Genomic DNA, 14,076 nt, shown 5'->3' on the forward strand with positions numbered 1-14,076 from the left:
CAAGATTGCAACGATCTTTACTTTTTCTGAAGAACTAAGGTGGCCATTGTAAGCACTGCTGACATAGCAAATTGCTCAGAGATTTAAGAGCAAAATAATAACTTAAGTTTTCCAGAATCCTAGAATTGTAGACTTAGCAGTGTCTGAACAATTCTCAATAAATTCAAGCCAAACCCCATACTGCGTAGCAGACAAATTTTAGCTACCTCCCTAGGTGTTCCAAGCTTAATGTAAGAAAAGAATTGTCATTATTGGGCCTTTACATAGTTCTGTGTGCAAGTGGTGCTGCCATTTCTCTGGGTAAACAGTCTGGACACAGAACACAAAAATTCAAATTGTGAGACTTGAGGGACAGCTCCTACCACTACCAATCAAATGGCATCATTCAGCCAAACTACCTTTTTTTCCTCAGTAGATTATTTTGTGAGAAGGGGAAAAAAGTTGGAAGAAGCAGGGTTACAACTTCAGCTGCCCACCTCATAAAATTCTGTGAGTGAAGCAAAGCAATTATACTGTTCATTAAAAGCTTCATCTAGAAGTACTCTCTCTGAGTGGTGCCCTTAACATGTGCATTGCTCTTGAGCTATTGTTGCATATACAGCTTGCAGACAGTTCTCAAACAAAATCAGACATGAAGTACAGATGAGTCTCAGTGAAGCTAAAATGGATTAACCAGAGCATGTATATAAAGGCAATCTTCTATTTAAAAAAAAAAGTTATGTAAGAATTCCTAAGCACATTGCATTTCATCTCCACATGCGTGACCCACTCAGGTGGTCATATCCTCTGACAATTTGTTCTGAGAGCAAGTGGAACAAATACAACAAGAAAACATTTTTCTCTTACCTTTCTGGTAAGTGGCACTTCAATAGGAACAGGGACAACTTCTGCAAGTAAGCAGCCATAAAATGCTACCATAAAAGCAGCAGGGTCATTGTTGGGGAATACTAGTGCTACCTATAAAACAACATGGGAAAATAATTAAGCACAGTATCAAAGCGTATTTTCCTACCTTTGACTAATGCACAAGAAATACCGTATTTAGTGTCTATCAAATAGAATTATTTCACATTGGTATGTTAGATTTTTAGAGAAAGTAAGCCATACTGGAGAAACCAATATCAGAAACAGGAAGCAATGAGATTTCATAAAATCAAGCTGCATCTAAAAGGAAGTGTTGTACCTTTGACTTGGTTATGCAAGATATACCTTTGGAGTCAACTTCCCTAGTAGGCTTTCAGCTGGTTAAAGCCTGAAGATGACAGGCTCCTATGGCAGTGGGGTAGTGAATCTGTTCTGTGTTTTAGTACAAACTTTAAAAGAGCTGAACCATATCCTCAAAAGAGTTATGGCAACATGGATAGCTCTTTTGAAATTCAGATTTGCCCAAAAACATAAGAACTGCCAGCTTCTGCTTTTCAAACGTTAATTATTAATAAATGAAAATAGAAATAAAAGATATACACATCCACATGTCAACACTACTTCCTCTAATGCAAATGATAGCAGCATATATCCAATTTTAAAACTTAAGCTAACTGTAACCTACACAGTTTAAACTATTAATACTTTAAAGTACTGTGTTTTTAATTACCTACTAAAGGTCACATGGATAAACTGTTTAGTCACAGCCTGCCTACAATTACAAGAGGAGTCTCTTGGGTGTATGGGATTCTGAGTGTGTGTGTGTGTGTGTGTGCGCGCACGCGCGTGCGCACGTGCAGAACTATGCGTCTATATCAGGCTCATGTAAAAGAACAAACAGGAAGATTAAGTGTGTTTTCCCAATTATGATTCTGTTTTACCTTATAGCCTTCACCCTATTTAAAAAAACAGAAACCTATTCTTCAGTTGCTTAGGACCTGTGTTATCAATTAACCCTCCCTTTTCTGTATGCCATTTCACCCCAATATTTTTTGAAGTATATTTACCTAAGGGCATACATAAAGGGGAACAGAGCATTGTAGCATTGCCTCAGTCATATGAATAATACTGGTCCATCTAGTACTGTCACTTCTCACTGGTAGCTGCTCTCCAGAGTTTCAGACAGGAATCTTTCCTAGCCTTAACTTGAGATCTCTTGTACAGTATTCCCTGACGGTTTCCCACCCAAGAACTATCCAGTTGCAATCTTGCTCACCTTCCAAAACCCAAAAGGGAAGCATTAGCGGTAGGTAGCATGGAAGATTCACTTCTTGGAATGCTTACAACTATATATTTCTTCTAGAACTGTATTTCTTCATTTTTGGTGTCCACCTACTTTAGTACATTTCTTTTCATACAATCCCAGATTAACTCAACAAGTTTTCCAGGTGTTTCAAATTGAGATAAGACCTTGTGAAAAAAGGCTCTCAAAATGGTTTCTCAAGATTCTGGTATTCCATTCTCAGGGGCCTTTTTACAAAGCTTGTGCCCTTTCCTATGTTCTTCAATGCCATCCTTTTGGAGGCCTTCTTCCCAGTGGGATGGTCTTGTAATTTGGATGCTTGTGTCACCCACTACATATGGAAAGCCACATATGGAGATACCTATGTGGGCTACCCTGAATAGTATAATTTATTACTTTTAAAAATGGAAGGGAGACAAAAGAGATAGTGGAAATTAATTATGTATGTTGGGGGCAAATTCACTTTTTGAAAACCTATATTACAAGAGGATTTATCTCCACTGAAGAACTTGAGTCTCTTTAAATGTTTGGGAATATAGCTGCATGCCATAACCTGTCTTTCACTCTCAAGATACAGTGAAGTAACAATTCCAAACATAATTTCAAGGAGAAGATTCACTGCTATATGCAGTAATTTAAGGGAAAGCAAAGGCAGGCAGGATGGGTAGAGAAGAAACCTCAAGGTGTGCTGTCACATCCTAGCTTCTCTTGACTTATTTACTCCATAAACAGTTTCAGCCCACTATGACTATGACTTAGAGACTTAAACACAGTCATAAATCAAGATGAAAGATTCTGGAGACTTGTCTTGGCTAAATGCCAAAGGAGACAATGATTTAAATTCAACATCTGTCCACAGTCTCTTTAGTTTAATTCTTCAGGATTACTTATGAAAACACAAATATGTCTTTTCTGGAGGGCTTGAACTGACATCGCCCAGTCCATGTGGGAAGCATTCTGAAGCTAAACAGCTTTGAAAGAGGGGAAGAAAATTTCCATAGCAGTAGCATAGTGGTTAAGGGACTATTGAGGGGAGGGCATTAGAAGACTCTACAGAACTCAGTTTAATTTCCCCCCACTTTCATTTACTCAGGATGGCTCATTTTGCACATGCCTGAGATCCATCGTGAACAGCTTGGTACTACCACCTGTGTGCCAACTTTGTTCAATGAAAGCATTTAGAGAATCCACACTCAGCCAGACAAGGCTTCTGTTAAGCTGGGAGACAGAGATGCTAATCAGATAAAAATTTAGTATATTGTTTTTAGTCCTTTCTTTGGATTTATGCTGTGCTGTTGTTGCTACTGTCCTATTTAGCTTGCTGTTTATCTCAAACTTTCAGAAAAGATGGACTTTAAAATTATGCACATTTTGTAACACAGTGTACAATTTTTCCCCATTAACTAAGACATTTATGTCCAGAGTTATGAGTATTCTTATGCAAATTTGCACAGAAACAACAGCTGTGTGAAAACATGAATGTCTTATAAGCTGGACGTAAGATCTGACTGATTCCAAAGGAACATATTTGCATATTTGGCACTAGGCGTGGCAAGACAGTAACCTAAAGCACTGGAAAAACCCAGCTACCAGCACCACAGTCATAGAGAAAAAAATGTTTCTCAAGGCCATTTCTCCACAGCATTTCTACTTTGAATTTCGACTCAAAAGTACAGTTTTCTCACCTAGTAGTACACAGAAGACTGATGAAAGTGAGAGGAGGGAGAGAGTACAAATCAGCTACGAGATTTTAATTATTGGTGCAAATTTAGTACTGGGATGGGAAAAGGCTGTTTGTGGACAGAAGCACGAAAAGAAAGAGGAATTGCAACCAGTGGTGGAGATAAACAAGGAAGGCATACAGCGTAAGCAAGCAATCTAGATGTGGACAACAGAAAATGGATGATGAAAGGAAGCAGGGGTTGCTAAGTGAGTAGTGGGGATGAAGCACGAAAAGGTCAAATGGGCAATGAAGCTGCAAGAAGGAGAAGATCCCTATCCCTGCATCTTGATGTATTATCATTTTGCTTTTTCACGACATCTGTGTGCTCGGTATTGATTTTGTGTACAGTGTTTTATTTTAACATGTTTATTTTATGGACATTGCATAAGCCATCGCAGACTTTTGCTACATGTAAACACAATGGGTAACAATATATAAAAAGTGTGCTCACATTACATTGTGAAAAATCAAGAAAAATATAAATATTATGATTTTTCCATTCCTTAATTATACAGTTGGCCCTCCACATTTGCAGATTTGACTACAGTATCTGCAGATTTGATTAATATGTTCTCTCTAGGAATCTCTAGGTCCTCCAGTGCAATTCTGCTGGAAGGTGACCATAGATTTGCTCTGGAGGACCTAGAGATTACTGGTGAAAACTACAGAAAACATTTCTGTAGTCACTTGTAGGTCCTCCAGAATGATTCCATGGCCAATTTCTGACAGCTGTTGGCCACAGAGTTGCGCCAGAGGACCCAGAGATTCCTAGAGAGGTATTCTCTCAGGTTAAAAAAGGATATTTTTTTAATTTGGGTTTTTGCACATTCAGAGGGGTTCTGTGCCCCTAAACCCAGATAATGTTTTAAATTATCATCACAGACAAATTTGTTACAGACAGTTGGCACAGTTAGGTAATTTTAGGCTCTGGACATCATGGGCCAATGGGAGTTTCCTGTCTAGAAGATAATGCATATTGCTTCATACAGTTCAAAGCATGGCAAGGTAGCTCTGAATGGGGCCCTAGATCTCATCTCCCATTCTGCTGCATGGGCTCTAGACCTCTGTCCCAATGAGGCACATTGATGCAGCAAAGAAACAGAAGTTTCATAGTCTATGGAAAGCTTTTATGAATTTAAAAACATAAGATAAGAGCTATGCTGGATCAGGCTAAAGGTGTATTTAGCCCAACATTGTTCTCATATAGTAATTAATCAGCTGCCCATGAGAAACCCACCAGATGGGTCCCTGAATGCAACTGTACCCTCTGGCTCTCACATTACAGCAAGTCATACGCCAAAGCATACTGCCACTGATATCAAATATGACACTCAGCCATCATGGGTAGTGGCTAGTGATGATGGAGAAAGGCAGGGTATAAATTCAATAAATGAGTGAGTGAATGAATGAATGAATGAATTTATCCAATTTCATTTTAAAGCCATTCTAGTTGGCAGCCATTGTTATACCTTGCAGCAATCAGTTTTACATTTTAAGTATATGCTTAACAGAAACTCCTGGTGAACATTTTGAAGAGAAATATTGGTGGAGAGCTTTCACTTCGGGCTGAAATAGCAATAGCAAAAGCAAGTACAATTCTATACCGCTTATCAGTGAACTAGCACACCCTAAGTGGTTTAACAATCTGTAAGCCAGTTGCCCACAACAAGCTGGGTGCTCATTTTACCAACCTACGAAAGTATAAAAGAAAATCTGAGAAACTGTTTTTACTCAAAGACAAGGGACAAGAGTTTCCCAACCCTGAAAGATGTTCTCATAGGTTCTGTGGCTGGACTATATCTCATCTCATTACTGTTGGACTGAAATGGTATAAGGAGGAAGAACTTTTTAAAGTTCTACACACACAAACATCTTAACTCAAAAACACTTTCTTGTAACCCCTCAAAACTGTTATGATCTTATGTCAACTATCCCTATTTTCAGTTAAAAAACAAGTTATACTGAACATTTTATTAATTAGCTGGCAATACTTATGGGTTCAAAAGTAGTCTCTTCAAACAAGGGCCTGATTGTTTCTTAGGTCTCTCAGAACACAGAAGGAGGACACATACTCTTTATCAAAATTAATTTCATCCACATGACGTACACTCCAATGTTTAGTATATAAAGAGGATATTGTGATACCAAGTACAATTTTTAAAAACAGAAAAATACAATGTTATCAAAAATAGATCACTACTGTTAAATCTCTGGTTTGCTTTAAAAAATAATAATATGTATTATGAGGAAAGCAGAGTTGTATTTAGTGATATGGCAATAAAACATTTTCTTTGCTTCTTCTTCTTTCAAATGTATTCCAAATAAACATATGGATTCTTTAAATTTCAAATGACATACCACAAAGGCCCACAATGAAAGCAAAGGTACTTACTCTGTCTCCTGGTCGCACCATGGGTTCTTGCTTTGTGCCCAATTTATGAAGTATGTTGTAAGCTACTTTCATACTGCGGGTCCAGAGTTTGCCTGTATGCAAAACAATTGTGTAAACATTATCAATCAAACAAATTATATTGTTTTAAGCCAAAGTGATTCAAAATACAACTCATTCTCACCATACACATCAAAAGGCTTTGCTATGCCCAAAAAGAGAAAATTGAAACCCCAAATTCGAGAAATTTTGTGCCCCAAAAAAGAGAAATGTGGGACCAAATGTCTAGTTACAATGGAATTAGATAGATCTATGGAGTCTACATGTGAAAACTAATACAGAGGTAAGTGTACTAGCTTTCATAGACTCAGATTTGTTGTTCTAATTTCATATCCCTTTACTTTCAAATCTAGGCAGTTTATAGGACAGGAACAGAGACACAGCTGTGTTAGTCTGGAATATCATATGATGAACATCTTGTTTAACTACAGGCCAACACAGCAATCCCTCAAAATAAAAGGGGAGCCTTTGCTGTTTTGGAGCTGCTTGCATGTACAATGAAAGCAGACAAAACTACAGTGGTACCTCGGGATACGAAATACCCAGGTTACGAAATTTTCGGGATACGAAAAAATCCCATAGGAAAACATTGTTCCGGGTTACGAATGTTTTTTCGGGTTACGAAAAAACTTTTGGTGCTTTTTTCGGCTTTTTCGCACGGAATCGCGGCTTTTCCCCATTAGCGCCTATGGCAATTCGGCTTACGAAGGCTTTTCGGGTTACGAACGGTGCCACGGAACGAATTAATTTCGTAACCCGAGGCACCACTGTATGGAGTCTAGATGTGGAAACTAACAGAGATAACTATATTAGATTTTGTAGATGTGGATTTATCATTGGATAAAGCACTCTACTTGGAGCTGCCTTTGAAAAGTGCTCAGAAACTTCAGTTGGCCCAAAGTGCTGCAGCCAGATTGTTAACGGGAGCTGGCCACAGCGAGCACACACCTTCCTTGTTGCAACAGCTCCACTGGCTACTGGTTTGTTTCTGGACACAATTCAGTGTGCTGGTTTTCACCTATAAAACCCAATTTGGCTTGGGTCCAGGTTATCTTAAGGACCAAATCTCCCTTTATGAACCCACAAGAGTCTTAAGATAGTCTGAAGAGGCCCTTCTCTTTGTCCCACCACCCTTTCAGCCTTGTTTGGTGGGGAAAAGGGAGAGGGCCTTCTCAGGGGCTACTCCCAGGCTCTGGAACTCACTCCCAAGAGAGGTCATGATGGGAACATCCCTACTATCCTTTCAGTGGCAAGTAAAAACACTTCTGTGCTATGAGGCTTTTTAAACTCGCAAGCATTGGTCTTTTAAATGCAGTGCAAGTCAGAGTATCTTTTATGTAGAGTTTTAAAATACGTTTTACAATTTTGAAGCACTATTGTTTTAACTTTTTAAATTGTTTTTTAAACTTTATATTTATAATTTTTGTAATGCCTTTGTATGCTTTTTATAAAATTGTACTGTTTTAAATTTGCTGTTTGCCACCTTGAGTCCCTATACTGAGAGAAAGGCAGGATATAAGTCAAAACAACAATAACAACTTCCTAAGAGTCGGTCCAAAATTTAGTTTACAGCGCTGCTTTGGTATGGCAAAATTGTGTGCTAAGAAAATGCAAACTGGTGAATCATAATACTATTCTCATATACAGTATACCCTTGCTTTACGTGAGGATCCGTTCAGGATCCCGCGCGTATGCTCGAGCCCCGTTGACAATAATGGGGCTTGTGCATCACCGCCATTTTGTTTCCGTCGTGCAGCTTTCAGCATAAGCTGAAAGCCACCTAAAAAGGTGCTCACATATGATGCTGGCGCACTGTATGTACAGCCAGGTACAAACTCCAAACAGTATTGCAGTCGAAGTGAGAGAACTGTGCAACTGTTGTCTTGCTAGCCAAAAACAGATCATTTTCAATATGCCCCATAAAGCTGATTGTTTTGTTCTGCGCTATTTTCATATTGGCAAGCATTTATCATGAGTACTTCTGCAGGGCACTGTTCATGTGCAAACTCTATTGAAAGTTATGCAAAAGAATGGCTTGATACAGATGAAAGCAAGACTATAATTGAGCCATTAGTCGCCTTCCATTCTAGATCAATATCATTAAATGTACTGAGAAAGATCATATAGGCATCAGTGTTTCCCACAAAATGCAAAATCTTCTTTCCATCAAGCTGTGATTGTTTTTTCCAAGCTGGTGCTTTTGAGATGAAATCTTTTAACTGATAGCAGTTAACTGTGGGACACTTCACAATAATTCAACACACAAATAAATAAGGCTTTCTCAAACAGAATTTCGGAAAAAGAAAGAAGAAAGCAAGACACTTTAAATCCTTGTCAACTTAATTAAAAATGTTGGGAGTGATACAGCACAAGGAGCGGGAAATGTATTTGAGAAGAAATCATCTGAAGAGAAGCACACCTCTTTACACAAAACACATGTGAAAGAAATAGAAAGAACTAAGAGTATTGCTACAGAACAAAATTGGTGATGATGGTGGTCATGTAATCGTATAACCTCTCATAGAAATGAAAACTGTTCTAATCTAGGAAAACAGTTCTAATCTAGCCATGTGCCCAACATGCTCTTGTTTTACACAAGGGGGATGACTGATACATCATGCCACCCAGTCCTATTACATGTCGATGAAGTTCTTCTTCCAAATATGCAGACTGGCTAACCTATGAATGTCTACTCTGCCCCTCTAGGGAGTTCAGCATGACTTACTCCTAAGTAAGTGTAAATATGATTTCAGTTAGAATTTAATGTGATTTTTACATCCATTTCAACACTGTGGCTTAGGTTTCGCTTACTTGAGGCAATGGTAAAGGATGCTAATGTTTCACCAGCATCTGTGGCTGGTATATTCAGAGAAGATCTCTGAAGATGCCAGCCACAGATGCTGGCAAAATGTCAGGAATAAACTCTTCCAGAACATGGCCACATAGCCCCCCCGCCCCCCCAAAAAACTATGAATGCTGTCCATGAAAGCCTTTGACTTCACATTGATTAATACTTCCTTTTGTAAAAATCTTCTCATTAGGCCACTCCACCACCAGTATCATATCACCAATGTGTTAAGTGTAAAAGTTGTCCAAAGAAAACTTGTGGCAGAGAGGTATGCCAAGAGAAAAGAAAACTGTAAAATCAGTTTCTCTATTATTTATGATAGGAGTGCTATACATCACCACACAGCATAAACTCAGCCACAGCAAGCAAGAATAGGCTTACCAAACCTAGGCATGGCAGTTCAGGGTTTGCCAAAAGGCAGCTGCAAATAATTATAAACTCCTTTTCAGTATCACAACATACCTAAACAGGTGATAAATAACAAACAAACTGCAATATAGCGCTCTTGAAGTGAAGTCCATCTTCACCAACTTTTTATAGAGAATGACCAAGTGAAATAAAGAATTTTGGGGAAGGAAATACTACTAGTTGGGACTGTAAGTTCTACAATTGCCTGACCAACAGCCAGCAACCAAGCTGCCTGAGGAAATCTGGAAGCTGAAGCTCAAAGAAGTAATTTGTCAGATTCTGGTGATGTGGCACCTAATAAGAGGTCACTGGAGCAGTCTCTCTGCTCATTTCAGCCATGGCTGCCATGTGTCACTAAAAGGGCTGGGAGCTTTAGCCTGATTCACACTATACAATCACAGTATGCCTGTACCTGTACTGAGCTCCACAGCTGACTCAGCAGTACTATAAAATAGTGACAGAACAAGCTGCTAAAGAGTGTCCATTTCAACAGAAAATCATAAAACATATACTTGAATGAAAGCACAACAAATTAATTTTGGAGCAACAGACAGATTAAAACCCACAATACATATGCACAAAATGTTGTGCAATAAATTTATTGTACATAAATTTGCTGTTCAGGAACTTTAAGATTTCATGGTAATTGCACAAAAATTGATATTCTTTTTTTTTAAAAAAATCAAAAGTGCTGGATATTAAGCTTAATGAATAACCATACAAAAAGACACTCACAAGTATCCTGGAGTGACATAAGAAATAGCTACGAAATAAACTTGCATTTAGGAAAAAATGAACATATAAAAAAGAGCTGGTTTTAAAGAGCTTCTCAAACAAAATCAAACTACTAGTTTAACCCAGTGCTATCAATGCTAATCAATAATACCTATCCACAATCTCTGAGAGAAAGAGAGATCTTTCCCATCACTGTGACCAATGAGGCTATAGAGGGAGATTGCTGGACTGAGACTGGGGCTTTATGCATTATAAGCATGCAGTCATCCACTGAGTAGCATCCTGTAAAATAATCTATGCCCTTCCATTTTGATTTCTTCATTAAATGGATCATGCTATATATTTACTTACTCATTAATTCCAGAAAAGAAAAGAAAAGAAAAGAAAAAGACATAATTTTTTTGAAGAAAAAAAAACCTGGTGCAGATTAAGATGTCTTTGATCTGTGAAACAACTGAAGATGGAAATACATTTTCAGAGATCTGCTTTAACTTAGTTGAAAAATAAAGTGACAAAGAAAGTTGCTAACCGTAAGTGAGAATATACAGTGGTTTTCCATTGGTATCCATAGTGGTTAGGCAAGGAGCTTTCGGGGAAATGGTGCCCCATCGTTGCAAAGCAGCTTCAAGAGATGGAGGCCAATTCGTAACCACACCCAGCTGTTCTCCACGCATCGCCAGCATCTGAGCTCCCTCTGGCTTTGGTTGGTTTGGGTCTGGCTGTTGAACTTACAGTTGTAAGAGAGTGTTACTTCACACATTTTACATCAGGATTCACTATGCAAATAGAGAATTAAGACATTTACTTTTGAAAAGTTGCCCAAGAACAACAGAAACCCTGAGATTAGCTAAAACAACCTACAGAGAAACCTTGGGTTCAGTTCAGACCTCATGACAAACACATGGATTGAGTCTTGGGAGTCTGCTATGACCTGCTGTGTTCACCTCTCCACTCAATCAAGCAGATTCCCTCTTCCACTTCTCGAACAATGGTAATCAAGGTTTGTCCAATTTGGATGGTCAAATCACCACATAAGAGCTTCCTGGTGAAAATGTCCTGAAGGTCAAGCTCTTTGACCACATGAGCAGCTCTGCTGAACCTGAGCCAACCCTGTCATTGTGTAGAGTTTGGTGCCACTACAGGTTGCAGATATTGAGTTGTGGGTAGTGGCAGTGAGGTGCTAGGTAACTGAGTTGTATATTCCACATGTCCTGCTTTGTATTCCATAAACTAATCTACTTCTCTCAGGTTAGTTGAGGAGGTTGTCCTATTTCTAGGGCAGTCACCTTGTGCTTTGCTTCCAGCATAGCAAATGATTTGATGTTTGGAGGATCTTGAAAAGTTAGTTAACAATGGTCACAAGAGTGGACCACAATAATACCCTCTTCCTCAGCCAGCAATAAGAGAAAAGAAGGTATGAAATATTAGCAAGGAGAAGGTACACACTATGTGCCAGATCATGTATGCTTGTTCATGACATCTTAACTGCATCATCAAATGTTAACCGACATCATAAGACATCAGAAGTTTAAAGTTATGTGTCACCCAAGACCCAGTGCTTTGCAATGAAGCTGATTCACACAATCTGCTGAGTTCTGAAATGAACTGAAATACAGTCGCCTCTCCATTTTTGCGGGGTGGTGGTGGTGTCCGTTCTGGACCCTCTCCTGCGAAAATGGAAAATTGCAAATATCCAAGCCCCATTGGCTTGAATGGTGGCACACACCCCATTTTGTCCCTTCCATTTGCCGCCTGCAAACAGGCGAGGGATGCGGACTCCACATCTGCGAAAACTGAGGGTTGACTGTACAATACAAGTGTGAAACAACACTATCCCAGTTTCACCTCTCTTATTCTGCCCTGCCACCACAATATTCCTTTGGTAAAACAATTAATCAAGTCAATATTGTAAAGGCATTAACAAAACTAGTTTAAAATCTGTGTACAAAATCTGAGATTTCTTGGTGGGTGTGAAACTCTTTTCTACTCAAGAAATGAACAATAATTCTACAAAAAAGCAAACAAACCCAAGAACATGTAAAAGAGGGTCAAACTTTTCTACCTTCTAATAATTCTTCAAAGTCATCTACAAAAAATTCTCGTAATGGTGGTCGTTTGGGTCGTTTTAGAGTGTTGACTAGTTGCTGAATTTTTGCTGACACTCTGCTACTTACTGGAACTCCTATATAAAAGAAATCAATAAAAAATTTTAAAGCAGTAGTCATGCATGCCAAATGCAAGCAAAGGAGAAATGCACATCAAATTGAATGAAAATTCAGATAGTCAGCCACTTACTATCTTGTGAACAGATATAGTACTACATTCCAGTAACACATTGTTTCTGTCCAAGATGGCCAATAATTTTATGTGACTTCTTCCTACTTATTGGTCATGGGCTGGCCATGGGTTAGAAGTGTCCTGCAGTTAACTGAGAATACTTCTGCACATTACAAAAGTAACTGCAAGTAAGAATGACTTCCAGGGCAGAGAAAGAATTGGACAGAAGCAGTAGTATACAGTCTGTCCTAAAATCCCAAGAAAATTTCCAACTCACCCCACTCACAGAGGGCCTAGATTGAATATTCTAATTTCTCACATTATAATATCCCTAACCAGACACTGGAATAATTAACTGAAGCAACCAGCTATTTGTAAGTAATTCCTCTTTCTGATAATGAACATATAACTCAACAACTTTTCAGTGTAACTTAATTAAGAGATAATTTCACTCCTTTTGCAGTGAAACTAACTTTTTAGGTACTGTTATACTTCCGGGGTGTGACTCTGTTACATGGTGAAGGAAGGAAATAATATGCTTTAAATTCTGCTGTTTCATGTTTTGTCACAAGTGTTGAAAAACAACATAGTAGACATGGAGCTAAGTGTTTTTTGTACTACAGGTACTACAGGTTTGTACTATAGGCATAAAGATTGTAGGACTCAAGTGTGCTTTTTAAAGGCAACTACCCTAGATAATGTTGAGAAAAGGGAAAGTAAAGATTTTCTTTTTAAAACTGGTAAAAGTAACAAACTACGTTTGGGAGAGGGGGCTTGGGACTACAATTTCGACAAATAATTTTTTTAAAAAGTAACTTTCCAAACTGGTCCTTTCACAGACTGGCTGTGCAAGTTATTGATGTCAATAATGCTTGGCAAGGTGGAAGGCAGTAGGAAAAGAGGAAGACCTTGCTGTGGATTGATAGACCCAATGAACGAAGGTACAACCCTGAATCTGCAAGGGCTGCTGATGATAGGGTAACGTGGAGTTCTCTTATCCATAGGGTTGCCATAAGTCAAAGTTGACTTTATGGCATTTAACAACAAAAACCTTATTTCCTGCCAAATTTTTCCTCATCTCTAATTTTCAAACTATTTAAACAGGAGCCAAACACCTGTATTCCTCATGCTTTCCCTTGCCTGCTCTCACCTTCCTTGTGTAAATATAAATTCTTACTTTTTCTCCTTTGCACAGTTTTTGTGCCCCTGACCAGACTTGTCTACTCCTAATACATGACTGATATGACTAAACATTCCTTCTTGCATTCCTTCACCACTTTAAAAGACATACCATCACCAGTTTCCATAAGTTCAGCATTTCCATATTTTGGTGCCACCCTTGACGTTGAACCTTGCGGTCTTTCTACTTGTATTGAATGTTCCGAGGTATAAGTGGTAACATCTGGAGGTGCGGAATGATTTTCTGCAAAATAAATGTATGTCTTAATCATTTCTTCAAGCAGTTTTGA

General features: G+C 38.6%; 1 protein-coding gene across 1 annotated transcript in view; it reads right to left on the reverse strand.

Moving 5' to 3' along the window:
- DIP2C (disco interacting protein 2 homolog C) overlaps positions 1 to 14,076 on the reverse strand; it is a 378,320-nt gene that overhangs the window by 92,772 nt on the left and 271,472 nt on the right. The window contains 5 exon segments of the mRNA XM_042473238.1: positions 847 to 957; positions 6,283 to 6,374; positions 10,860 to 11,057; positions 12,393 to 12,512; positions 13,899 to 14,030. Of these exon segments, the coding sequence (XP_042329172.1) occupies positions 847 to 957; positions 6,283 to 6,374; positions 10,860 to 11,057; positions 12,393 to 12,512; positions 13,899 to 14,030 (653 nt within the window).

Source organism: Sceloporus undulatus, chromosome 6, assembly GCF_019175285.1.
Source record: "Sceloporus undulatus isolate JIND9_A2432 ecotype Alabama chromosome 6, SceUnd_v1.1, whole genome shotgun sequence".
Classification (NCBI taxonomy): domain Eukaryota; kingdom Metazoa; phylum Chordata; class Lepidosauria; order Squamata; family Phrynosomatidae; genus Sceloporus; species Sceloporus undulatus.